This window comes from Psammomys obesus, unplaced genomic scaffold, assembly GCF_907164565.1.
Source record: "Psammomys obesus unplaced genomic scaffold, mPsaObe1.curated_primary_1811, whole genome shotgun sequence".
Taxonomy (NCBI): domain Eukaryota; kingdom Metazoa; phylum Chordata; class Mammalia; order Rodentia; family Muridae; genus Psammomys; species Psammomys obesus.
The window spans coordinates 1,033,928-1,061,776 of record NW_026596326.1 but is presented as its reverse complement, the minus strand read 5'-3'; the positions used below and the strand labels follow the sequence as shown (position 1 = coordinate 1,061,776).

At 43.3% G+C, this 27,849-nt stretch overlaps 1 protein-coding gene across 5 annotated transcripts in view; it reads left to right on the top strand.

The window, feature by feature from the left end:
* Window positions 1-23,906, top strand: part of Mapk9 (mitogen-activated protein kinase 9) — a 43,739-nt gene extending 19,833 nt beyond the window's left edge. For 2 of the 5 annotated variants that reach the window (XM_055597125.1, XM_055597127.1), the window contains exons 4-12: window positions 1,098-1,156; window positions 3,242-3,380; window positions 10,094-10,259; window positions 12,058-12,129; window positions 16,097-16,279; window positions 17,619-17,743; window positions 18,719-18,782; window positions 19,794-19,862; window positions 20,830-23,906. In XM_055597125.1, the coding sequence (XP_055453100.1) occupies window positions 1,098-1,156; window positions 3,242-3,380; window positions 10,094-10,259; window positions 12,058-12,129; window positions 16,097-16,279; window positions 17,619-17,743; window positions 18,719-18,782; window positions 19,794-19,862; window positions 20,830-20,972 (1,020 nt within the window). In that variant the 3' untranslated portion in view covers window positions 20,973-23,906. Of the gene's footprint in view, window positions 1-1,097; window positions 1,157-3,241; window positions 3,381-10,093; window positions 10,260-11,610; window positions 11,683-12,057; window positions 12,130-16,096; window positions 16,280-17,618; window positions 17,744-18,718; window positions 18,783-19,793; window positions 19,863-20,824 lie in introns of all 5 variants that reach the window. The other 3 variants (XM_055597126.1, XM_055597128.1, XM_055597129.1) reach the window with 2 other exon arrangements.
* The last annotated feature ends 3,943 nt before the right edge of the window (window positions 23,907-27,849 follow it).

Here is a 27,849-nt window from a genome sequence, read left to right as displayed (position 1 = left end):
GTTAGCAGTGTGACCAGACTGAAGACTAACTGATGATGAGAGACACTATAAAAAAAGATTCATTTTTTGATAAAATTTAAAAATATCCTTTACTACCTCTAATTGGGGGGTGAGAAATGCCACTGCCCACTGTGGAGGTCAGAGGACAAGCTACCAGGATCACCCTAACTTGACCCTAACCCTACCCCTGATCCTAACTCTAACCTTGAGTAACCCTAATCCTAATCCTAACCATAATCCTGTCTAAACATAACCCTGACACTGACCCTAGCCCAGGTTAACCATAACTATAACCATAACCCTGTCTAAACCTTACCCTAACATTACCTTCAAGCCTAACCTTACACCTGACCCTAACCCATAACACAACCCCTAACCGAAAACCCTAACCAGTTCTCTTTTTGCACCATGTGGGACCCTGGAATCCAGCTCAGGTCAGTCATCAGCAGGCTTGTGACAAATGCCTTTACCCACCTAGCCATCTTCTCAGCCCCTGGAGATCAGTTCTCCAGGGCTGAAAGGTAGATGCTGTTTCCTTCCCCTTTTTGGTGGTTACTCCATCTATGTGATGAGTAATTCACCTTTCTCTTGTTCATGTGAGATGACTGAGGGTGTGTGCTTGAAACACACGGTTTGCAAGCTCGGAGGCCACAAGGAGCAGGGAGTGAGGTTGGCTACTCAGCCTCTCAAGGGAAGGGAAGGCCATGAGGCCTCATCTTCATGACCTAAAGTACAAGCTTAGCCTTCCTATTTAAAAACTTCAGAAAGTTGCATATAGTATTTAAGTTTCCACAGTTACCACAGTGCTTTAATTTGTGCTTTTCTAGCCATTATTTTTATCTTTCATATTTATTTAAATTCTGTAGTAATGATTAGGTTACTAGGGGCTCGAAAGTGATTCTATTAACAGCACATCTTACTTTCAATTGATGGTTAAGTTTTCCAATACTGTGCACTAGAGTGCTTTGGTGACAACCATAGAAATGATAAATGTTGAGTTCTGCAATCATTTTTCCACCTTTAATATATTTTGGTATTCAATCTAGTTTTTATAATCCATCTGACATACTAACGTATAATTAATTTTCTCTTTTCAGATAATTAGCTTGTTAAATGTGTTCACACCACAAAAAACTCTAGAAGAATTTCAAGATGTGTAAGTATCTTTTGAATCAGATTGAAAATTTAGAGAGTTAGTGATTTTTACGCTTAGACTACAGTAGGCCATTTGCAAACTCGAATCCTAGGGTGCTGCCACAGAACCAAGGACACCAGCGGTGTAGCTTTCAGTGAGGCTGACAGCCCGAGAGCTCGGGAAGCTGCTGCTGTATAAGTCCTAGCATTCTGCTTCTAAAAACGGGAAAAGTCCGTTTCAGCTCTCAGAGGAGAAATTCCTTCATTCTCTTTAATTTGATCTTCCTGGGTCTTGCTTAGCCTGGTAGTGTTCATACACATTGAGCACATGCCTCCTTACTTAGTGCATTTAGACCCACATCATAACCGCCCTCCAAGACACACCTCACATAAGGCTTTAGCAGCTCAGCATTCCTTGACCCAGTCAGGTTGCCACCTCCTCGAAGGAAAGACCATGGTGAGGCAGCGGCCTTAGGAGAAAGGCTTAGGGGAGGAACTGAAACAAAAGGACTAGCTGGAGCAGGGGAGCAGCAGTGGAGCATGGCTGGTGTGTGCTGCTACTTACGAGAGGCCGGTGTGGATGAAGTCAGCAGACAGGGCAGAGAGAAGCAGTGTGCAGACAGGAAAAGAAGTCAGACTGAGAGATCCAGAAGAGCAGGGATCACACCTGACGTATTTTAAAAGCACAGTTGCTTCTGGGGCTGAGAATCCACTGTGAGAGGTAGGGACAGAAAGTCCTACTTAGTATGGGGAGGCATTCACAGCAATTGTGTCTAAGAGGTTCAGGTGGGTAATGGGTGATGGTGGGTAATGGGTGAAGGCGTGAGCTTAGACACCAATGCTGTTTGAAGGTGGAGGCACAGGACCTGCTGGTAGCTAGATGTGAGAGAGGAATTGAAAGGCTCTCAGCTGAGGTGGGGAGAGCTATGAGAGGACTAGGTTGGGATGGTGAGCAGGTAGAATCAGTGAAACAGTTTTAGACATGGACTCAGAGACATTATTGCCTATCCAAGTGCAACAGTGAAGTAAGTAGAGAGGATAGAACTTGGGTTCAGGAGAGAGGCCTGGACTAAAGGAATGAAGGAATAATCTTTCAAGTCACTGCAGACTGGATATCACCAAGAAAGTGTCTTGAGAGGAGAGCTGGTATCTGATTACAGCTGATCCAGCAGGAAGTTAGGTGCAGAATGCAGCCAAGTTCTTAACGTTGGCCTTTGGGTCTCTGCAAATGTGGAAGTCATCACTTTTAGCAGAGAATTGGCATAGGTTGGGTCAGAATGGCATGACAAACAATGGGAGGAGATTTAGAGGTGATGTGTCTTTAACCACCTCTTTGGTGGAATGGGGCTCTGCTTTTACCATGAGCCAAAAATGTTTGCTAGTGGTGAGCCATAAGCGTGAAAGTTTTCTGTTTGTTTTGTAAGTTCAGCCTTAAAAAAATAGATTTCAACTAAGCGGTGGTGGCACATGCCTTTAATCCGGCACTCAGAAGGCAGGGGAGAGGCCAGCTTGGTCCAGGACAGCTAGGGCTACACAGAGAGACCCTGTCTCAAATAACCAAAACAAAACAAACAGAAGATTTTCTTTTTAGAGCAGTCCCAATACATAATGAACCTGAGCAGAAAGTTCAGAGTTCTCATTTTCCCCTTGCATAGACCCTCCACAGCAGCAGCCTCAGCAGAAAGAACCATGTATTTTTAAAGATCTAGAATCTATAGCAGCATGCCATAGTTGTTGAAAGGATGACCAAGCAGAAGATAGGCGGTTACACAGGTGGATGGACAGACAGACACAGTTAAAAAAAGGAAAGTAGAAAAGTTTGTCTGAGATGGTTTTCATGATTTAAAAAAAAAGTTGTTTTGTTTATAATTTGAAAGACAGAAAGACATTGGGTAAGTCAGTTGTTTGTGTGTTCTTTGGAAAATTTTACAAAGCCCTGTTATACATTTGATTCTTTTCAAGATAATTTGTTAAAAGTGCTTTTATTTTAGCTGTGTAGTATCTGTATCTCATTACTGTCATTTCTTAACAACTGTGATCTAACAATCATGAAGGGATTTTTAAAAATAACATTAATGAATGTGGTTGGTCTCTTTTGCTTATTCAGGTACTTGGTTATGGAATTAATGGATGCTAACTTATGTCAGGTTATTCATATGGAGCTGGACCATGAAAGAATGTCATACCTTCTCTACCAGATGCTCTGTGGCATTAAGCATCTGCATTCAGCTGGTATAATTCACAGAGTAAGTAATCACAGAGTAAAATAATCATCTTTGTCAGTCATCTAGTTACAAAGAAAAATATTTCTGTGTGTGAGAGAGTGTGAGTGTGTATGGTATATGTACATGTGCATGAGTGCACACTTATCTATGTGTATTTAGAGGCCAGAGGAGATTAGCAGGTGTTCGGTTTTGGCCTTATTCCCTTGAGCCAGGAACCTGAACCTGAAGGGAGGGTCCTGGCCAGCAAGCCCCAGTTATCCCCCAGACTCCATATTACCCCAAACCCTCAACACTGGGTTTACATTTGGGTGTGTAACCACACCTGGATTTTCACATGGGCACTGGAGGTTTGAACTCCGCGTGCTTGTGTAGCAAGCACTTAGACCCATTGTTCCATCTCCCCAGCCCCAGTAACTTACTCTTTTTTAATACATTTGGTACTTTGAAAATCATACTGTATATAACACACTGCTCAGGTCAACTGTGTTTGCCCAAGCCCCAAACGCTTCAGCCACTGTAGACACAGAGATGGGAGCCACCCCACTACAGAAAAATCTTGGTTTTCTCTTTAAATTGTTCACTTTGTGTGTAGCCCTAGCTATCCTGGAACTCACTCTGTAGATCAAGCTGGCCTCAAACTCACAGCAATCCTTCTGTCTCTGCCTCCCAAGTGCTGGGATTAAAGGCATGCACCACCATCATCCAGCCACTTTGTAGAAGCCTAAAACTGAAGAGTTTTAGCATTTTACTTTGCTGTAACTTAAAACTTGGAGAAAAATTACAAAAACTCCAAAATATCAATGACCCCAAGTTGAACCATTGTTAATATTCTTGCCATATTTGAAACTTCCTTTTTAATGAGCAAGGAAATTAGATTTGGTGCAGGAGAAAGCCAGTGGCCAAGGAACATCATGGTGTTGTTACTGTCAGGACTTGAAATGTAAAGACCAGGGCCAGGTAATGTGGTTGACATTCTGAGCTGCTTTCCTAAAGGTTCAGGTTTTAAATCTGTGCTGCTATATACACAGAGCACCATGATACAGTAGCCAGTGCTGGAGATATAACTCAGAGGCTAAGAGGACTTGGCTGCTCCTCCAGAGGATCTGAGTTCAGTTCTCAGAACCCAGGTCAGACAGTTAATAACTGCTCTAGAGGATCTGATGCCCACTTCTGGTCTCTAAGGAGACAGACAGACAGACACACACACACACACACACACACACACACACACACACATTGTTAAATATAATTGACTTTACTGGGAACATCACAGCTTTCTCTGATTTGCTTCTATGCTGATTGTTTGTGGAGTTTTTGCTTCAACAGTGAGAAGTTTCCTTCTACAGTAAAGAGCACTGAGATACAGTGAAGCCTGTTGATACAGGGAATTGGGCAGAATTCTTTCTCATCAGTTAGGTGCCAAGAAAGTTTGGGTCTAGTACAAGTCACTGAGCCAAGGCTTCCCAGGTGTACCCCCATTCCTGTCCTCGAATGCCCAAGACCTGATTCTTTCTCCATACTGTATCCAAAGGCTGGTGTTGGGTTTCAGCATTTCAGTCCCTTGTGCAGGCCCATGCTGCCACCAAGTGGTCGTTTCAAGTGACCAACATTCTGATGGCTAGTTTACTTTTAAAATAGTATCTGAAAGATTCATAATGAAAAATTCTATTTCTAGAAAAAATCCCCAGATCTCTAAATAACTAAGACATACTTTTTAGTTTTATTTTAAGATACTGAATTTTCCATCAACAATATGATGTTTATGAAATACTGTTTCCTTCCCTCCTACAGAAGGCTTTTTTTCCCAAGTGTATTTACTTTTATTGTGTATGTATGGCTGTTTTGTCTGTATTCATGTATGTGTACCACATGCATGGGTGGAGGCCAAGAAAAGGCATCAGCTTCCTGGAAATAGAGTTACACATGGTTCCGGGCTGCCATGTGAGCAGTGGGAACCGAAATATGGTCCTCTGGAAGAGCAGCAAGTGCCCTTAACCACTGAGCCACCTCTCCACCCATTTCTCTTCCCCAAAGCATTCTTAATGTCTCTTAAACACACTGCCTTTTGTGTGGTGCTGAGGACGGAACCTGGGATCCTGTCTATATGAGGCAGTGCTTTGCTACCGAGCTATGGTCCTCAGCCCTATAAATACACATTTAATGAAATGTATGCTTTATGATAATTTTCCAGATTCACAAGCTCTATTAATTTTTGAAGGGGAAATGTTTTTTGTTTGTTTGTTTTGTTTTTACTTGTTTCTTCACACTGAAGCTAGAGGTGAGGGCAGGAGAATGTCCCTTGTTCCTAGAAACTTCATGAAACTGTGGCATGTGCTTGCATGTTGTGGAGTGTTTGGTCCTTTCGCCTGAGGACTGCACTCTTGCCTACAGGCAGGTAGACTAGAGCCCGGAGAAGTGTGTGCTTTGCTCAGCAGGGTTTAGAATCCATGGTGACCTGAGAAAGCGTGTGTCCACCCTGCTCCCTGCCAGGCACTCCACCATGCTTACCAGCTCCTTCTGGGTCCCTCGCACACGCCTGCCTCACACTCACACCTGTGTCTGCTTGGGAAAGGTATGAGCTGATATTAAGGAGACAGTTCAGACGACACACAGGTACATCAAACTAGATGGCAGGCCTCTCTGCGTGAGGGGCCACAGCTCCTAGTTGGCCACCACTGACTTAGGCCCTGTGTGCCAGTCAGCAGTCTTTCTCCCTTCTTCTAAGCGGCACCGCTCACGGAGGCACACACCTTCAGTCTTGCTGTTCAAGCAAGTTGTCACACACCTCTAATCCAAGAACTCAGAATGTTAACACAGCAAGGCAAGACTCTGTCTCGAAAAAAAAAAAATGGTTTCACAATAAACAAAAATTTTAATTATTTGAAAGTTTTTAGAGTGAAACAGGACAAAAGGTGAAGTTTTATCCCTCACCCTTATCACTTTTGCTTTATATAATTCCCAAGATTGGAGAAACTGAACGCCTCCTGCTGGCCTGCAGCCACCTGAGATGGCCCACTGTAACAGTCGGCTACACATCTTCCAGCTTTGCACAGGTGCTTCTCTGTTCACCTGTGCCAGCGCCCGCCTGTCTGCACGTGTGTCTGTCCTTCCTTGTGTCTGTTTTCAAAGCTGGAATCCTCTTGACAGAACCGTGTAACTCGCTGAACAAATTGGTTGATTTGCATTTGTACTTACATCAAGGATCAAAGAGTTACATAAATATTTATGAAAACTCTAATCCCTCTAGAAGCAAACTTTAAAGTCAGTTTTGTTGTTACTGTTGTTTGTTTGGGGTTTTTTTTTTCCTTTTTTTTTTTTTTTTTTTTTTTCCTTTTTTTTGTTTGCATGCTCGGCCAGCACACCACCACTGAGCTATGTCACCAGCCTGGCTTTTGGTTCTTTTAATGAACTACTTTAGTGTTCATTTCCATATCCCAGGGCGTTGTGTTTAGATCTCACTTATACTTTAGTTTGGGACATAAGATACTGACGTATTCCTTATCCACAAACCCAGCCCTTATCCCTGTGACCCTCTCTTGCCCCACTCTCCCAGTTCAGTTATAACGTCGCTCTGTTTGGGTCAGTGCTGTGTTTTATATCATCATAACTATGTAATAGTTTTCATAGCTGAACCTTACATTAACATTCTGATTATATTTCTTTTCCCTTTGATATCTTGTTCCTGAAGTTGTCCTTATTCTGTTTGTCTGAGTTGTGTGTCTGTTTTAAGGGGGATTAGGACCATATGTGTTATATGTGTCATTGTGTTATTCGTGTTTATGTGTTTGTGGATGCACATATGTGTGCATGTAGGTGCTCAGAGCTCAGCCTGGGGTATGATTCCTCAGGAGATGCCCATCTTGATTTTTGAGACAGTCTCCCACTGGGCTGAGCACAGAGGCTCTCTGTCTCTCTCTTCCGAGCATTGGGTTACAGGTATGCACTGTTATATCCAGCTTTTCACATGGGTGCTAATGGATCAACCAAGGAACTCATGCTTGCCCAACAGGCATTTTACCATCTCTGAGCCATCTCTCCAGCCTGAGACTGTGTTCTTGCTACTGCTCTAACCTTTTTCTACCACACTGTCAAATGTACCCAGATCATCTTCAGGCTTGTTCACTTCTGGACTGCTGCCCAAATACCTAATGCAAGGGGGACCCTAAGTCTCCCCTAACACTTTTCTTCCCTTCCCTTCTACGTTGGATTCCCTGCTTCCTGGCCCTCACTGTCTCTTTCTCTCTGTTACTCCCTTGTTTGGGTGAACTATGTCTTCCAATTAAAGCTTAAAAATAGTATGTGGGGAGCATCAAGACGGTTCAGTAGGTATAGGTGCCTGCCACCAAGTCTGATGACCCAACTTCAGTCCTCTGAGACACACGTGGCAGGAGAGAACTGGCTCCTTTATATTTACCTCTGACTTCTACTTGTGTGCTATGACATGTGTATACACACACATGCTCACACACACACACACTCATACATGCTCTCATATACATTCATACACACACACATGCTCACACACAAACACATGCTCATACGCTCTCACACTCACACACATGCTCACACTCAGACACACACAAATAAAAAAAGTATACAAGGGAGAATAAGGCTGCAGATTTTTCCTGTCACATGGTTAATAGTGTGGGTGGGTGTGGAGTTCCTAGTTACATATCAGTCATATGTGGTAGTGGACATGGTACCCACCACAGTGAGTGCTGTAAGTACACCCAGAGCTTTCTAGACTGTATTTTTACTGCTCCTTTGCATCTTTGGAAACTTAAAACAATTTCTTTGTCCTTTGCCTTGATGTGGACATTTTCCTACTAAGGTGAGCACATGGCCCTTTTAGTAGGTTTAGCCCTGCCCTGTCGTGTGCAATGTTTTACGCAAATGCCTGCTCATCTTTGTCCCTAAGCACAAGTAACCTGCACATTAGTTTGTTGGTCTGTGAGGTAAGAGCCATGAAGATGGGAAAGCTGAAGCTGCCTCCCCTGCACATAGCTCCAGAGCAACCCTGCACACTATGGATGTAGAGATAGACAGCGGTAATACCACCATTAAAATCTCAGGGGTGCAGAAATGGGCCCCTCATACGACTCAGTTTAACTCTCTTCTCCAGTCCTTGAAGACAGTACATGGATCCTGGAGCATGGCTGTGACCACCACATCTGGTTGCAGTTACTAGCTTGGTGTAGATGGTAAAGCAGAGTAGTGTGGGCTTGAGACTGACATGTTGATTGTGCAGATGCATGCAAAAGCAGGCTGGGAAACCATTCACACTTGTATGGAGCAGGTGGAGATTTTCTCTTGCAGTTTTCTCAGGTCTGTGTTATCTCTCCATCTTCACCATAACCTTGAGAGGATTTGATCAGACTCTATTTGCCATCTGGCTTTCACTAAACTCCCCCAATTGGAGGAGGCCTGGTGACGCTTTGGCTCTTCCAGCTCAGCATGCACTCAGAATCTGTCTTCAGTCACTGTCAGAGTTTCAATTCTCCTTCCCCACTGTGCAGCCACATGGAAGAAAAATGGTTTTGTTACCTATGAGCAAGGGCCAGAGAAATCTAGACAGTAGCCACTTGTCACGATGTGTAGGCCCCTCCTTCCTAGGACAGCTCTTAAGTGGTTTTGGATCTGGGATTCACATAGTGGTAATTTAATCAGGGAGGCACATGCACCTGGATTTTCAGTTCTTGCCTATTTTGAGGTAGCTTTTGGCCACCCCCATGGCTGCCATGTGTGGTAACCATTTCCACTCTGTAGGTCAGCTGTCATCGTGTCTTTACTTGTGTTCCTTGTTTTCTGTGTTTTGGAGATTTGAAGAGATGTGAAGCGGCAGAACTGTCTTGATTCTGCCATCTTGGCACTGAAAGGGAATCTTCAGTCACCGATGGTTAAATGCTGACTCTGTTTGTATTATGAAGGCTGATTGGGGAGAGTCCGTGGGACTCTAGGAACCTAAATGACCTCTACTCACTTCTTGGGCAGACATGAGCTGCCTCTCACAATCCTGGGATGACCCTTGTACAGAGCACCAGGTGTGCAGGCAGGTATCCAGAGCTGTGTTCTTATTATCCTAGTTGTCCAGCAGATGGCAATAGAGTAGAAGCGGTGCCCATTTCTACAGTTTTTAGGTAAAGCCTGTTTTCCCATTCTGTAGGGCGCATTTGACAGATGAAGGCTGTCGAGTAGTTTCCAGGGCTACATCTGTCTTAGTTAGAAGCAGTGCTGCTGCAACCATCCTTTCCCACATGACCATGCTATTGGTTCTAGATGCCAAGGCTTGCTGGGCAGTAAAGTACCTTCCTACTGTTGAGCTTTATGTCCATGGGTTTAACTGGCTGCAGATCAAAAGTATTTGGAAAACAAAAATTTCAGCTGTACTGAATACAGACAAACCTTTTGGGTGTAATCATCCCCTAAACAATAGCCTTGTTTTAGGTATTGTAACCATCTAGATATGAGTTAGAGGATCCCAGAGGCTGTGTGCAGGTTATATGCAAATGTCATTCCATAAGAGACTTGTAGGCTCTTGGGTTTTGAGCAGAGAAGCAAGAGGTAGTGAAAGGCCACAGGACTTGTTTGGAGGTGTCTCCATGCCCATGACACGATTCTATCTGCCCTCCTTCCTGTCCTCACACGCTTCAGTAGCTGCTGACCTCACAACTCCATGCCAGTATGTATTTAACATGCTGTGATTTATTTAAATATGAAAACAATTTCTCTTTTAGGATTTGAAGCCTAGCAACATTGTAGTAAAATCCGACTGTACCCTCAAGATTCTTGACTTTGGCCTGGCACGGACCGCCTGTACCAACTTCATGATGACCCCCTATGTGGTGACTCGCTACTACCGGGCCCCAGAGGTCATCCTGGGCATGGGCTACAAGGAGAACGGTAAGTACAGGCAGCCACAGGCGCCGACGAGTAAAGCAGCTGCTCTCGGCACTGGCAGGTCCTTCCTTAAGGACCATGGGAGACAGTCTGAGCACCGTGCCGCATACAGATGCCTGTAATTCACAGATGAGAAATCATTTCTCTTGTATTTCCAGTTATTTTTTTTTTCCAACCCTCGCTGTCCTGAAACTTATAGAGTTCTGCCTGCCTCTGCCTCCCAAATGCGGGTGATACAATGTTAGACTCAAAACTTCTCTTTCTTTTCTTTCTCTCTCTTTTTTTTTTTTTTGCAACAGGGTTTCTTTGTGTAGCCTTGGCTGTTCTAGACACACTTTGTAGACCAGGCTGGCCTGGAACTCCCAGAGATCCACCTGCCTCTGATTTCCCAAGTGCTGGGATTATAGGGGTGCATTGCCATGCCCAGCTAAAACCTTTCATTTTTGATCAGTGTTCACAGGAACGCAGTGCTGAGAGGGCAGCTGTCGGTGGGCACACCCATAGAGCCTGCAGCCTGGGCCTAGCTGCTGCTGTCATTACCCTGGTGGCCAACACTGTGGCTGGTTTCACTACCCTTTAAAAAATTTAATATGAATGGAATAATGCACCGTTTTTCTTTCATGTAAAACTTTTTTTTTTTTTTACATCAAAACTTCATGGGGGCTGGAGAGAGGGCTCAGAGGTTAAGAGCACTGTCTGCTCTTCCAGAGATCCTGAGTTCCGTTCCTGGCAATCACATGGTGCCCCACAACCATCTATACTGGGATCTGATGTCCTCTTCTGCCATGCAGGTGGACGTGCAGATAGAGCACTCATATACAGTAAATAAATAATGAAATATATTAAAAAAACTTCACTTGTTCTAGCAGTGTCAACTAAATATAAGCTAAACTTTAGCTTTTAACAAATTTATTTGGTTATAAGAGTAAAGGAAAGAACAGCAGCGGAAGTTTGCTGAAGTCTTTTGAGATGAGTTTGACTGTGACTTTTGGAAGATGCTTTGTAGCCTGCTCTGAGAGGCACAGTGCCTTCCAGCAGCTGCCTGGGGCTAGCTCTCCCTCCCTTTCTGAGGCATGAGATGCAGCCAGGCTCCATGTTTGACCCCACCCAAGGAGACAGATACCACAGGGTCATGCTTAAGCAGGGCCTTGCCCAGAGTCCAGGCCTTGCTTATTGGCTGCGCCCGCCATTTCTGAGTTGGCAATTTAAAAGGTGGTCACTCAGGTGTGGCGTCAGGAATTTGCAGAAGCTCCACCCAAAGAGTGTTAGGTGGGGCTGCCGGTGTTTGGGAGGTGGTTTAGAAACAGAGATGCAAGGCTCTCTGGCTGTGTTTTAATCAGCTAATATTTGGTAGTGGACATCTGGTCTGTCGGGTGCATCATGGCAGAGATGGTCCTCCATAAAGTCCTGTTCCCAGGAAGAGACTGTATCCTTCACAGGGAGAGACCCAGCACTCGGCCATGGAGGCTGGGGGCGGGGAGTGAGGGGGGGGGGGTAGGCCTGAGAATTTCATGTTCATTAGCACTTTCTGTGTTTGGTTTTTTTGTTTGTTGCTTTTTTTTTTTTTTTTTTTTTTTAAGCTGTAAAGTATTGGACTCTTTGGCCCTAAAACCACAGATTGCTGCAAACTGAAGGCTGAAGTGGAGGTCAGCAATCATTCATATTGTGTAAAATGTTCACCCTTAGCTAGCCACTGAGTTTTTTCCATGTCTGTGTGTCTAGTACAATGTTAGAATTCCTTTTCCTCACTTTTGTTTTATTCATGACACTTCATAATTTTATCATTTCATTTTATTTTCAGTTGATATCTGGTCAGTGGGTTGCATCATGGGAGAGCTGGTGAAAGGTTGTGTGATATTCCAAGGCACTGACCGTATCCTTCCCCAGGACCTTGACCCTGGCCATGATCTCCACGCCAAGGGCACATGATTGCGCCTACTTACTGAATGCTTGAAGGAACTATTGGGATGCAGACTGTGTTCTCAGGGGGCCTTCATCACACTTGTTAAATTAGTGTCACAGACCAAGAGGTTCACTTTTTTCTTTCTTTCTTTCTTTTTTTTTTTGTTCAAATACCTGTGACAATAGAGGCTTAGAGTTAAGCTAAACCAGTTATATTAGCTCTTTTATCAGAAATAGCTGGATGTGTAAAATTATATCTGATAAATATACCCTGGTATTTAAGTGGAAATTCTATTTTTATAAATTAGTTTATTCCATTAATTCACTAGGTGCAATCTAAATTTAATAGGCTAACATGCATGTGTGATTTAATTCATGCATGATTCTGTTAGTTACTGGTATGAGCTGCAGCAGACTATTTAGACTTAAGTGAAGCAGTTGGATGAATATTGTGTCAGGAGCAACATACTACACTTTCTCATTTGTTATTTTGTTGACATTTTATAGACATTTCTAAAGACTCCAGGAGAAGGGTATCTGTGACACACTGGGGAAGGTAGATTTAAACATAGAACATGACTCATACTGTGGTAGGCAAGTCCCGTCAGCACGGAGGCTTTGAAAGGGGGCAGACAGCACAGCGGTGCTAGCTTTGCCCCCTGTGCGCTCCTCCGTCTTTCGCAGTCTTTACACTAACACACTGCTTCATGCTTTCCATTTGTGTTCTAACCCCTCATGCTTTCATTGCTCTTTGATGTTTCTGTTGTTGTTGCTGCTGTTGTCATTATGGAAGCTTACGGTGACCTCTGTCTGGTAGCAGACCTATGGTTCCAGGGAAACCAGGCGTTAGTCAGAGTTGGTAATGTGTGTATATCACAAAAAGTGCTTTAGTGTTTATAACCTCAGGAAGACAACTTTTTAAAAATAGGAATTCCTCACGACATGAGCTTAAAATGGATATATTTCATTCCACTCATCCCTTCACATGTTCCTCATAAGTTGCAAAATAGGCAGTTAAATAAGGCATTTTATTTTGTTTTAATAATTTCTCTGGCTTTTTTCCATACCTTTACCTTGGATTTACTTGTTTTAAGTTATGAATAAGGAAGTCTTTATTTTCCAAGTAAAATCAACTAAAGGGAGAGTTGAGGCCAGTGACTTGGAACACCACATGGACTTGTGGCGAGTGCTTGAGGCAATGGACTATAAAGTCAGCTAAGATTATTTTTGTACCGATTCTTATTTGTGTTCTACAATTTTTTACTTATTAAGAATTACTTTTTCTGGGGCTGGAGAGATGGCTCAGTGGTTAAGAGCGCTGTCTGCTCTTGCAAAGGACCCAGGTTCAATTCTCAGCACCCACATGGCAGCTCTGTAATGCCAGTTCCAAGGGATCTGACACCTTCACACTAATGCACATAAAATAAAAATTAAAAAAAGGAATTACTTTTTCTAAAAAGTAAAAAGAAATGAAAAAATATATGTACTTTTGATACACTTTAGTAATTTTACATTATAATTTTGAATACTGTATATATTAACACGTTACAATAGCAATAGTTGATGTTTTATATAAAAGGTCACCTAAAGTGCTTTAAAGTCACGTGAAAATTAACATTTTCTAAAAAAAATTTTTGCTTACATTTTCAAAGAATAGATTGAAAATTGGGCAATTTATAGAAAGGTTAAGGTTCTTAAGAGGTTTGCATATGATCTCGATAGAAAAGTAACTGCTGTCCTCACAGTGGCTTGTGGGAAAGAAAACACTTGAGCCAGGCTAAGCCCAAGCTCAGATGGCTTTGATGGCAGCTGTGCATCCTAGAGAGTCAGGTATCTCTGGGCTATGCTCCCTCCCCCTCTTTTTAAATGAAAGGCCTGTGTTCTGCCCACCCAGAAGGCCCACCATGCTCTCCCAGGTAAGCCCCTGCACCCTATGCCACCTCCCTGTCATCTATCAAAATGACCCTGTAGCACTAATCCAGATATATATGTGTGTGTGGAGAGAGAGAGAGAGCGCACCTGTCCATTTCTAGGCGCCTCATCCAAGTGAGGGTGTAAAAGGCTCATTGACAAAGTGACTTGAAGGTAAATTTTCTAGGACAGTAGAAGCAGGAGACATGGCAGAAGCTGTGAGTCACCCAGAAAGAGATGGTAGAGGTGGACTGACAGCAGGATTGGGCCTGGAGTCTACATTTGCTTTGAGGGTCTAACCTTCAAATGACTTTGTGGATTTGGAATAGCTAATCTATCAAGTGTTTAATTCAAGGGAAAGATTTGGAATAAAGAAAATGTGGAAACCATTGGTCTGTTGATAGCATTGAAACCTGGAGCTGGTACTAAGCATTGAAGAGATGAGCAAAGGATCAGGGACTAAGGAAAAGGAATAAAGGACTCAGAACTGACCGGTGGGGTCAGTGGTTGCCCCGGCAATCTTAATGGAAACAGTTGTCAAGATGACTGAGGAGGGAGGCCTGAGGAGAGTATGTTCAGGAGAGGACCAGGGGATAGGAATTAGAGATGCCGCTTTCAGTAAGCAGGGGTAGGGTGTCAAGGAAAGTGGTTGCTGTTAATGTGGAAGTGAGCATCATGTTTGCATGGTAACAGAAGGTTCCAGGAGGGATCAATTGGGTATGGAGCAGCAAGAAATAAGAATAAGAGGTACTCATCCTTCAGAGGATGAGAGGGTAAGGTAGGTGGGATTGGCTTTTAGCCAGGAGCCCAGATGGTTCCCAGTGGTAAGTGACATGGAGATATGGGGGTGGGGACATCACATCATTCTTATGATTAGTCTTCCCAGTGAGGAACAAGCATGAGGAAGAGGTGTTAAAAGTATAAGGAGAGAGGGATAAATATGAGCCAGGTTTCCTATTTTGCAAAAGCAGTTAAATAAAATGTATGCATAATTCTGATTTGCCAAAGTGCATGCAAGGAGAAGAGAAGAAAGAGGATTTGCTTCTCTACCCATTTCATGAGCAGGTCTTCCAAATTAACATTCTGAAGAACTGAGTGTGTATGACTGGCCCTAGGTATTGCTTTCCCAATGGTATAAGTGCATGTTCTGAGAAAGCCTGTCACTTTCCAATCTCCTGCTTATGTCATCTCATAGCTTGCATTGTCTTGTGTACCTGTCTACAGCTTCAGTGTCCCTTTCCACAGCCATTGTCCCAGTCATCCTAAGCCTAACAAGTACCCTGAGAGATAGGCAAAGCTGGTGTCATCTGCAGTGTGCAAATAGGGAGGACTCCTGAGGAGGACTGACTCCAGCTCCTTGAGCGGGCAGCCCATGGTGATTCTGAACCCCAGGTCATACACTTTGAAAGGGAAAAACACATTACTAGACACTGAGGGATGGCTGGTGCCAAGAGAAACAGAATGGCCTCTGAAAGCATCATTGTCTAAGGCAGTTTCAGTAGAGAGTGTGGTCTGTGGGATAGGCCAGAGCCAGGGCCTCTGACCCTCCCTCTCCATGTTCCCCATGGTTAGCCTGTCTCACAGGCTCTGCTGCCCAGCTCTGAGAGAGGACAGATGGGGCTCTCGAGCTCTTCTCCCCTTTACAGACCTGTGAGTCTAAGATAGCATTAGTATGAACATTTATTTCAGTTTGCTTATGTGCTATTTATTTATTTCATATTTAATCATTTATCTCATAGGTTGAATCATTTCTGTCACAATTTTATTTTGAATTCTAATAGGAATACATATAGATTATGTTGATTTAATGAGCCATGATCAGAGTATAAAAGCTTTCATTATGTAATTTAGAAACCTAAAAGTATTTAAATATTATCCCAAAATGGTTTTGATGATCCTGTGGACTAGCCTAGTTACTTATTTGTCCATAGATACAAATATAATTTTCCTTTGCATGCTAGTAAAGTCATTATATGTATAATGACTATGAAGCATTTCAGTTGTATTTTCCTCAAGAGAATCCTTAGATATTGATCAATGGAATAAAGTTATTGAACAGCTAGGAACACCATCCGCAGAGTTCATGAAGAAACTTCAGCCAACAGTGAGGAATTATGTGGAAAACAGACCAAAGTACCCTGGAATCAAATTTGAAGAGCTCTTTCCAGATTGGATATTTCCATCAGAATCTGAGCGAGACAAAATTAAAAGTAAGACATCTTTTTATTCTACAATTGTTTCTCTAATGTTTGAACTTTAAAACCCATGTATATTAGAAGATGCAGGTATGGAAAGCGCAAAATAGAGTCTTTTAACAGTCTGACATTCAAACACACCTCAGGTGGAAAGCTTAAGGTCAAGAGTCTTGACCTTGCTGAAACAGTGTAACTGAAACCTTTGGCCAAAATGAAAACGTCCACATCAGTCTGGGAACCCTTAGGTTATGGGGTAGGGAAATGCCTCAGGGGCATTTTCACATCTGCTTTGCAAGGATGAGGACTTTGAGTTGTGTCCCTGGCATCACACAAAAACCACAGGCATGGCTGTCTGTGCCTGGAACCCACACTGGAGTTGAGACAGGTGGATCCTGGAAGCTTACTGCTCAGCCAGTCTAGCAGAACCAAGAGCCTCCACTTCAGGGAAAGACCCTGTCCGAAAGGAATAAGAGAGAGCAAGAGAGGAGAACACCCAGCTTCCTCCTAGACTCAGAGTACATGGTTTGCACACACTCAAACACTCATGCATGTACCATGTGCTCATGCACACACACACAGTGATTCATATCACCACCAATCCAAATTCAAAACATTTTCCAACATAAAGAACACTTCAGTAAAAATTCTAGATAGAAGCCATTGAGTGTGGCCCAGTGGGAAAGACTCTCGCTCCCCTTCTATGACCTTCCTAGAATGTGATTGCCTGAGGAAAAACAATAGCTTTGCTGTCCTCTACCTCAGAGTGAGAAGCACCTTGGTCACAGAAGTCCCAGCCTTCCTTGGCTGTATGTATATGTTGTGAACTTTTCATTGCTGAGACATCACTGAGCCTTCTTAAGTTAGTTATTGAGCTTGTGGCTTGTTTGTTTTTTCTGGCTACTAACTGCTAGATTAAAAACAAAAGCATGGTATACAGCTAGGCAAAGCAGTGGTGCCTGTGAGGCTGTACTCTGGGACCGTGGGTTAATCTAAAGGCTTTTAAATTGTTCTAATGTGACACAAGCAGAAAACCACTCTGGTACTCCCGTGTCTACATTCCTGGCAAGCATCCTAAGAGAGGTGCTTCCCACCTATTTTACTGTGGCTTCATAGCGTCATGTCATCTGGACACTGGTCTGAGGCTGGTGCCCCACCTCACATGCTAGAAGCCTGGTACGTAATAGTGGCCATTGGACTTCTAAAGGTTGTGAGCTGTGTTGATCTTGAACACCTTAAACATTCCCTGAAGTCAGCATGTCTCTTCACCCTCTACACTCTTACATTTGGTTGTCTATTGTGTGATTTCCTCTTTTCCACAGTAGCAATATAAGTATATCATTTGTTTATACCCTAGCAAGTCAAGCTAGAGATCTGTTATCGAAAATGTTAGTGATTGATCCAGACAAGCGGATCTCTGTGGACGAAGCCTTGCGTCACCCGTATATCACTGTTTGGTATGACCCCGCTGAAGCAGAAGCAGTAAGTGTCTCTTTGGAGAAGATGTCTGTGTGAAGGGGCCACTGTGATTGGATCTGCTGTCTGTTAGACTAGAATGGCTACATGAAGGTAGCAGGTTATTGACTTTAGAGCCTAAGTCAGCACTCTTGGGGACACTTGCTGCAGAAAACTCAGGAGTGTACATGAGTGGGCTGTGGGGATACAAGTGGCCCTAGTCTATAAAGCTGACATGTAAAAATAATCTACAAAGCAGCTGCTTCATGCCTGGCCCTGTGTCATGGGCTTTGCTTACATCTTACTCAGAACCTCGAATCAGAGAGGCCTTCCCAAGTGACACATTAGCTCACACTTCCCTACCACATCTAGGTGTCTTGTCCTTTTAAAAGTGTTTTCATGGCATTCCTTGTGTGAATGATCTTTCGGTATGAGTAAAATAGTAAAACGGTGGGGCATTTACTCATGCCAGCTATGGAACACACTGTTGTGTCCTGGGTAAAGACTTCACTGCCATTTTGACATTATGTTATATCAGAAGAATTATATGTATGAGCAGCCAAGTTATAGACTGTTCCATTCATGAGCTTGTGGCTTGGACATGGGTGTCCTGTCATAAAGAATTAATTGTCAACTGGAAGTGTGTTCTAAGAAAGTGCCATGCCTCTCTCAGCTCCCACACAGCCTTTTCCCTGGGAAACTCAGAGCTGCCTATGCTTATTAATTTTGTAATTTAATTTGGCCAATGTCTGCAGAACATTTTGAGGTTATGAGATTATTGAGGTTTATTACATTATTATTGATTGCTTTAGTTAACTTTCTATAATTGTTTTGATTTTTTAAACTGATAAAATATACTTACAACAAAAATTTTTAGAATATGTTAATTAAACTAAATCTATGTTATAAGTAGACTTGAAAACATTCTAAGTAGTATTATTTTCCTACCATGCCCCATTGGTTTTAAGCTATCTATCTACTGACATGTCATTTAATTTTCAGCCACCACCGCAAATTTATGATGCCCAGTTGGAAGAAAGAGAGCATGCAATTGAAGAGTGGAAAGGTAAGGGCAGCGTGTTTTGATCCTTACTTGTAACATGCCCACAGTCCTCACCAGGTGCAGTGGTACACACCTTTAATCCCAGCACTCAGAGAAGCAGAGGCAGGAGGATTGCTGTGAGTTCAAGGCCAGCCTGGTCTACAAAGAAGTCTAGGACAACCAAGACTACACAGAGAAACCCTGTCTCAAAAAGCCAAAAAAAAAAAAAAAAAAAGAAAGAAAGAAAGAAAAAGAAAATGCTTCTACAGTCCTACAGAACATGTTTTTTACTCCTTTTTGATACTAGCCTCTTGGGCAGGACCTTGAGACCTAGAAGCCCCATTGTCCTCTCTTCCCACCTCTCAACTGAGGAATACTGTGACACTAGCAGTTTTAGAGTGGAATATATGTGACACCATAGTTTGCTTCGGTTGAGACACATGGAGTTTCCATGTTTCCATCCTCCCTTGCTGATGTGTAGCTTGATGTCAGTGTGTCACACTTCTTGGTAGCCTGGGAGTTTGTGGAGCAAACCCAGGGTATAGGCCACATATTCCCTGCAAATATTCCTGTCTAAGCAGATATGGGGACCCCAGATATGGGGCATGTGATTGTCTATGTATATTAAGCTATGTAGTTTGTATGTTTTAATATCTAGTTTGGAGGAAGTTTCCAAAAATAGACAAGAAAACATTACTAGCACTTTAAGATGAACCACAGTGAACTAAGCTGGTTAACAAGGAGGCAAAACTTGAGGTTTTCATTCAGAAGCAGGGTCATTGGTAACTAAGAGCCACAGTCAGCACAGGTCAACATTGATCGTAGATTTCCCTGACTGGCATGCTGGTGGCCCAAACATGCACACACTCATGGCAGTGCTTACAGTATGCTAATGTGAGCCCCTAATAACGTATGTGGTAGCCACAGGAAGTTGAGACATCCCGGTACCTGGGGTGGCTCCAGGGAGGAGCTCTGGAGGCAGAGCTCAGTGCAGGGCAAATGGCAACACATCTTGACTTCTGTTTCTTTTTGAAGAACTAATTTACAAAGAAGTGATGGACTGGGAAGAAAGAAGCAAGAATGGAGTAAAGGACCAGCCTTCAGGTTGGTGATTGCTTCAATTTTGTCTGTTTTGTCATCTAACATTTTCTTTGTCTATTCAATGGTAGTGATGTGTTAATGCCACTTGGGCCACCCTGGTATGACATAGATACCTTCTGGCTTGTCCTGATGCTGGTGGCAGTGACTTTGCACTCATGGTTTCTGAGGTGCCCTAAACTGCATCTGAAACATTCCTGTTGTGACCTTGTAACAGCTGCTGTCAGCTCTGTTTAGACACGAAGAGATTAGATTTGAAGACTTTTCAAAATGTGTGGCCTTCTTTGCTCTGGTGTCATCCAGTTTAGAAAATTAAGGACGTCAGTGCAGACCTAAGATCCTGCATGTTTTATTTTTGCTCAGGCCACACTAACACATGGCTAGTAGAAAGTAGGAGATTGCTGATTTACCTTTGAAATTAAAATAACAGTTTCTAGAGTCATTAAACAAAAATAAAACTTACAGCAGGTGCTAAACGTTTTCCTTTTTGGGAATGTATTTCAGAAAACTCTTCTATCACAAAATATTTATTTGAATCCTGATGCTTTTTTTCTATAGACGAGGTGTGTCTATTGAAAATGAAATGTCCTGTGACACTTGAATCCTACTAAGGCCTAAGCCCTCTTGCAATTGTAGGATAAATTTATCAATTTCTTTTTAAGGTCTGTTTGAAGTCAGCGGGTATATCTTTTAAGTAATCAACATGGTCATACATGACCACATATACATTGCCCTCAGAAAAAGAAAAAGACAGTATGTAGAGAAAGCCCAAGATTGTTTGGAAACTGAACCAAAGAAGGAATCAAGGAAAAATCCCGGAAGTTCAAAGTATAGTTGACCAGTTTCTTGGTTCTGTTGATCGTTAGGATCAAGAAACTGCAAAGCACAGAGTGGAGAAGTAGCCTGAAGCCCTGTGCCTGGCGTGCAGGATGCCGTGCCTCAGATTTTATTCTGTTTGGTTTTCTTAGCACAGATGCAGCAGTAAGTAGCAAGGCCACTCCTTCTCAGTCGTCATCCATCAACGACATCTCATCCATGTCCACTGAGCACACCCTGGCCTCAGACACAGACAGCAGTCTCGATGCCTCAACAGGACCCCTTGAAGGCTGCCGATGATACGTCGGAGACGGCACCCTTGTCTGTGAAGGAGCTCTCACTCTCATGGCCCCGAAGCACATGGGAGTTGATGGAACCAAATCGAAAAACTCCATGTTCTGCATGTAAGAAACACGATGCCTTGCCCCTGCTCAGTTCCAGTAGGATTGCCTGCTTAGACTATAAAATGAGGCAGACTATGTCTGAAGAAAAAGTGCAAACCACACTGTTAGAAATTTTGTTCAAGATCATTTCAGGTGAGCAATTAGAATAGCTGAGTTTCTTTTCCAAGTTGTGTGGTGTCCGTGGTGACAGCTCATGTGTAACCGTGGGGACTCGTATGCATGTGACCACAAATGCTTGCTTGAACTTCCCATGTAGCACTTTGGAAATCAGTATTTAAATGCCAAATAATCTTCCAGGTAGTTCTGCTTCTTGAATAATCCCTTAATCCTCATTAGTAATTTGGTGTCTGTCCACAAAAAAATAGATTTATGTGTATTAATTGGCCACCCTCATATTATCATATCTTACCCACTTTTATGGTATGATTTATTCTATCTTTTGTATTTCAGAAGAAATATAATTAAATTTATTTAATAAATAAAAATACAGCTTTTCTTAAATTTGTGATGTTTTGGGCTGAGAACTACCACTGCTAAAACCAAGTTCTTTATATAGACACTCTGTGTCCTTTAAACTGCCCAGTGTGGGATACTTTACATACAGCTTTCTGCATGACAGAGTTTCCAGTTGTATTCTGTGCTGCTTAAGACATACATCACCTTGAGTCCTGCCCACACATCTCCTTTTTCTTGGTCCTCCAAAAACCTGAATTTAGAAACTCCCTTAGAATTCACTTTCTTTATCACAAAGCACGCCAACTCAATAGAATGCTGGTGGCAGGGACTCCTGAGCCCACCGCCTGAGGTTGGCGTAGAGCTGACAGAGTGGCCTCCCCAGAATGGTGCTTCCTTCCCTGAACTTGCCCATCCCTTGCTCCCTTCTCTTTATTCAAAGTGAAAGGTGATTGGGTTCACGCCTTCCCTTCTGCAGCATTACCTCCTGTCTTATCTTTCTCACTGACAGAAGCCACGTCCAACCAGAGCACATGATCTCGTAGGAGGCCGGGCTCACTATGTCTGTTTGCTGCTGTCATTTTCCATTTAGCGGAGGCATTTCCTTTTCCTAAGGGAAATTCACGAATGTTCTGGAAACATTCTTCAGAAGAATACAGAAGAAATATTCTAGAGAGTAGCGATTCATTCTTGAATATTTTCTGATTTAAAACTGCTCACCTGAAATTGATGCTTTCAGATCCTGATCTGTAAATTACTCAAGATTTAGTAAGATGCTGAGTTCTCTGTGTTGTTGCAGAAATGGAGTTGGGATGGTCTTACCTTGGCTACTTGCGCTCAGAGCATTTTCTCCCTTGAGCTTATTTTGTTAACAATTCATACCTTGTGTTCAGTTACTTTGGGAGCTATGGAGTGTGTTCTAGGAGGATATTTGGTAAGAACTTTTTATGAAGAGCACCATCTGATACATGATTCTGTCTGCACCAGTCATATCCTGATGGTTGGTCTGATCACTGGACCCTTTAATGAACAAGAATGACACTTTCAGGTCCACAGTGGGAATGCCAGTGCAGGTGGAGGCAGGGAGGCTCGTTTATGGTTTCAGGTTAGCGGCCCTGGAAGCCTGAAGTCACAGGCCTGAACATTCCCACTGTGCATCTTGTCAGCATCGCACAGTGCTCTTCCCTCTGATGCATATTCTTCTAAATGACTTCACTGACACTGCCCTTGAGAGGGAAGTACAGAAAGGGAGCTTTTAAGCTGCATTGTTTGCCCTGCACTGTAGGGCAAGCATGCTATGATAGAGGCTTACCCCAGTCCCACTGACAGGAGACACCAGTGAGTGGAGCCCTGCTGTCCTCCAAGAGTGGCTTCTCTCGCCCCTTATCTGCATATCCAGTGAGCCTGTTGTGGATGGAGCCTGTGCTGGTGTGGACAGGGTCTTCTGCCAAGACCCTCATCCATCAGGCAGGTGCACCTGTGACAGCCACAGAGCTCCACAGAATTACCTCACCCCAGTTTCAGGGTCCTCCCTCCTGAGCCTAGATTTGCCAGGGTCCTGGGACAATGCAAATGGTTTCGAACTGACCTCTGTAGGCAAATGCCGATGTTGGATGAAGAACTGAAAAATGTGCTCAACTTTTTCATCTTTTCTATTTTATTTTTGTAATTTATATTGTACACACCCTGGAAGACACTATTTTGGACATGTATTTTTATAAACCAGGTAATTGATGATTATCTGGAATTTGCACTGTTAGTTTTTGTTGTTGTTGTTGTTGGCTTAGTTTTCAGCCAAAAGTGGAATGACTACCCCTTCCAGGTCTGGGTTTCCATTTCAAGCGCAGGTCTGGAGGACAGACATGTCCAGCCAGGGTAGGAGAGCAGCCTCAGAATATAGGCTGCATAGTGCCTCAAGCACTGGGCCTGCAGTCAGAACCAGGCTGGGCTCTGGCTCTTATCTTTAGAATACAAAGACCAGAGCCCTGGTGTTCGAAGGAGAAAGCCCTCCAAAGGGCCTTGCTGACCGCTGGGCCTGCATCTAAAGCAAGAACGCAACACTGGTTTCATCTGGGCTGAGTGGTGCGTGAGTCGTGGTAATGGTGTATGAGTTTGTCTGCTTAGTTCTGATGTGACTCCTCTGGTTCTCATGCTGGTAATATGTACAGGCGCCACCTTTCAGATTGCCTATCTCAAAAGTAACATTGCTTATGTTTTATAATAAAATATATTGTGTGTGTTTTGATTGGTGGAAAATAATACAAACTACATTTTAAAAGAGAAATGTACAGCATGTCCAATTCCTGTGTGTTCTAAAGTGACAATTGACTGACTGTATCTTTCCACATCACCATTTTGATTACAAACTTAACACGAATAGATGTTGAAGTGTCATGATTTCAGACATCCGAAAGTGTTTTCAAATCCAAAGTAAGAGTATTGTTAGCTCTCTCCCTGCAAAGCTTCTTTGGATCCCTGCATCTGTTTCCAAAACAATGGCAGTTAAGTTTTGACTTCAAAAATTGCACGATAAGCTCAGAGTGTTGGTGACGTATTCTCACAAGACGTAACCAGGAGAACCTGCCAAGCTGTCTCTCTTCACATGTCTTAAAACCATTGGTAGTGCCTATGTGCTTTGTTCCCGGGAAGAGCCATTCTCATCTCACTCCTGTTTCCAAGCACTGAGGACATTTGAAACTTCAAGCCACAGAATAGCAGGCCTCCCGAGGCCTCGCTTCCCTTTCTCTTTTAAGGGAACTAGAACCCTTGCGGATAGCCGGCACCAGCCTTGGTGTTAAGGTCTAGACTGGGAAACTCTTCTCTTGACCTGCCGTTTCCTCCTTTCCAACGTGGGCAGCTCTAGAATCATTTTGCTAACTGAAATGGTCTGTGTAGATGGGATAACAGTTTGAAGGGGTTTTATTTTGTTTTTTGTTTGTTTTGTAGAAGTGGTACTCATATTTAAAAGTAGTGTATAATTGGCTCCTCCACACTCTCCTGGGGATTCTCTGTCTGCTCCTGAGGATTAAAGCATAAGGTTACGTTTGACACTCAGGCTCGATATATTTTTGTTGTCATTTTGAATCATTAGTGAGAGGCAACATCACATAATGGAGTGGCAGGGTGATGCACCACATCCTCTTGCAGGTAAATATCAGCGTGGTGTGAAAGGGCCACTCTGTTTCAGCTGGGAGCTGGTCCCATCCTAAGCCTCAAACCGTGCAATTTCATGCTCCCCCGTGGCTTCAAAGCCCAGGAATCATCATGAAAGACCATTTCCTACCTTAGTCCTCTGTCTTGGTGTCTCGGGAGTTGGAAGGGAAATTCAAGGTCATTTCGCCGACATCCCCACCATGGAGCAGTGAAAAGGGATGTAGAAGGAGGTAGCACACGTTGCCAGGCATAAAGAAGTGAGCAAGGACCAACGTGTATGTTCACCAGCCTCATTCCTCACGCTCTTTTGTTTATAAAGACATGAGAATCCAGGGAGAGCTTCTCCTAGCAGAAACATGAGAGCCTATGACACGGCTCTGAGCCAGCACCATCTGGGCTTGCCTTCAAAAGTTTGTCACTCTGAGCATAATCTGTCCTTTTAACCACACTCCAATCAGTGTCTGTGATGATGTGCGGTCTCTAGCTGTTATGTTCTTTAGTATTTTCTCATTCCCAGTGAAGGTAATGTGTGGTACCAGTTTGATGTGACCTGGATATTGCATTAGTCACTTTCCTCACTTGCTATGACAAAATACCCTCAACAAAAGGAAGGCTTGTTTTGGCTCAGAGTTTGAGGGAACAGTCCACCATCATAGGCAAGGCAGGCTGCTGGAGCTAGAGGCAGCTCTTCATGTCGTATCCACAATCAGGAGGCAGAGGGGGGAGATGGGCATTCTCATCTTCCTGTTTAGTCTGGGGACCACAGACACACCCAGCCGATGGGATGGTACCCTCCAATTTCAGGGTAGATAGCCCCTCAGTTAAACTTCTCTAGGAATGCCCAGAGTTATGTATCCTACATACGTCCAGATCCCATGAAGTTGAGTCTCAAGACCCACCATCGCAGACACTGTTTGTCCCAGAGGTTGGTGTGATGACACATCACTCCCCGGTATAACCAGGACTGAGAGGACCTTCAGCAGCTGGAGCCTAGTGGGAGGTGTTTGGATCTCAAGAGGCCTATGATGGGGTTAATATCTTTCTTTAGAAACTGGGTATATTCGCTTAGGTCTGGGTTGGGACTCATGAGTGTGAGTTAAGTATCAGACTAGATTAGTTGCCCCAAGGGTTGGTTGTCACAAAGCAGGTCATGGTCTCCTCTGTTTCTGGTGACCACGTACCTGCATGTGCATATTTTTCCCTTTCTGCACTTTTATCATAATAGCTTATGAGGCCCTCACCAGAAGCTGAGCAAGGCCCTGCACAATGCAGTGCTCCTTAACTTCCAGAGCCATGAACCAAGTACATTTCTTTATAAATTACCTAGTCTCAGGTATTTTGTTATAGCAGCAGAAAACAGTCTAAAACAGGCTTTCTTGTAGGATGCACACCCTCTAGCCGTGTGTAGCATCTTCCATAAGGTTGCACTGACCTTTTTCGCCTCTCATATTTTCTGGAATCTGGGAGGTATAACTGAAACTCAGGCAGGTTCTCTTCATCTTCTGGTAACCATACATTAAGTGGCAGTGTGACCTTTATATTAAATCACACCAAAAGACATTGCCTATCTCTATGGCCCACTGTCATAGACGCCAAAGGGATCACTTGGTTAGAGTGATGACAGTCTGATTTCCTTCACAGTTCCATCTTCCTCCGTGTGATGAGGAGCTTGTCTGTGTGGGCTTACCTTGGCAGATGCCCCATCTGTCACACTTTTCGTGCTGTCAGCCTTAGTTGATCATCTTGCTGTGAGCGAGAATCTCTCGGGGCTCCAGGAAGAGTGGCTTCCTCAATAAATCCATCCAGGTGACGGGCGTTCACTGACACATGCTGTCAAGAAGCACTTCCATGCATCAGCCAGGCCTGCTTGGTGGTCCCAAGGTAAGCGGCAACCTCATGGCGGCCCCCGCGTCTTGCTCTGTCTGTTTAGTGCCCAGTGTTCGAATGGGCACAGCTTAAAGGCCACCTGCATGGTCTCACTGGATGGTTTGCTTTGCTGTCTTTTCTGTCTGAATATCTCATTATTCCTTCTGAGACTTAAACTGCCACAATCGTGGGCCTCCGAAGCGGATTCCCAAGGCGTGTTGATTGATCCCATTAAGTCTTCAAGTTTTCATTTTAAAGTGACTTCAGCCTGATAGAAAAGCAGAAAGAATAGAACAAAGGATTCCTGTACACCCTTTCCAGGTCTCTACATGTTAATTTTTCCACACGTGCATTATTCTCCCTCTGTACAAGTGCATGCACACATATAAACATATATTTATACTGATATATAGTTATTGGTTCCCCCTATTGTTTTTTGTAATTAACCAGATTTTTAAACTGTTAACTCATGTATACAAAAGATACATATATACTACATATTATTTTCTAATATATATATATATATATGTACTTTTTATAGACAGAGCTACAAGCAGAGACATTCTTATATCTGCTGATATACATGAGGTATTCACAGTGACCAGCATTCATTTAGCTAAACAAGTCCACATTAGCCATAGAGACATCTCTGAAGAACCCAGATACTTTATGAGGAATCCAAGGGACTGTTGAGGAAACCCTGAATATGTGTCTTGGCCACAGGACTTCAGGGATAAAGCTACGGAAGGATTCAAGCTTCAGTGGTGGCAGAGGAGATGAAACAGAGCGCCTGGAGATGTGAGAGCATGCTACAGGCCTGCCTGTTGAGGGTCACAGACATGGAGACCTGGCATCTTAAATGGCTGAGAGATGGTTCAGCAATTCAAGAGTACTTGCTCTTCATCCAGAGGACCCGAGTTTGTTTCCAGGCATCCACGTGGCAGCTCACAGCTGCCCGATATAATTCCCAAGGGATCTGACACCCTTTTCTGATCTCTGGGCAAACACATGGTGCACAGACATACATTTGGGTAAAACATTCATACGCATAAAAATGAAAAAGAAACTGATGAAAGTTAATAGAAAATTAAAAATTGTTACATGGGCCAGAAGAAGGAAATTCAGCCATGAAAAGGAAAAAAAGAAAGAAAGAAAGAAAGAAAGAAAGAAAGAAAGAAAGAAAGAAAGAAAGAAAGAAAGAAAGAAAGAAAAGAAAAGAAAGAAGAAAGAAGGAGGGAGGGAGGGAGGGAGGGAGGAAGGAAGGAAGGAAGGAAGGAAGGAAGGAAGGAAGGAAGGAAGGA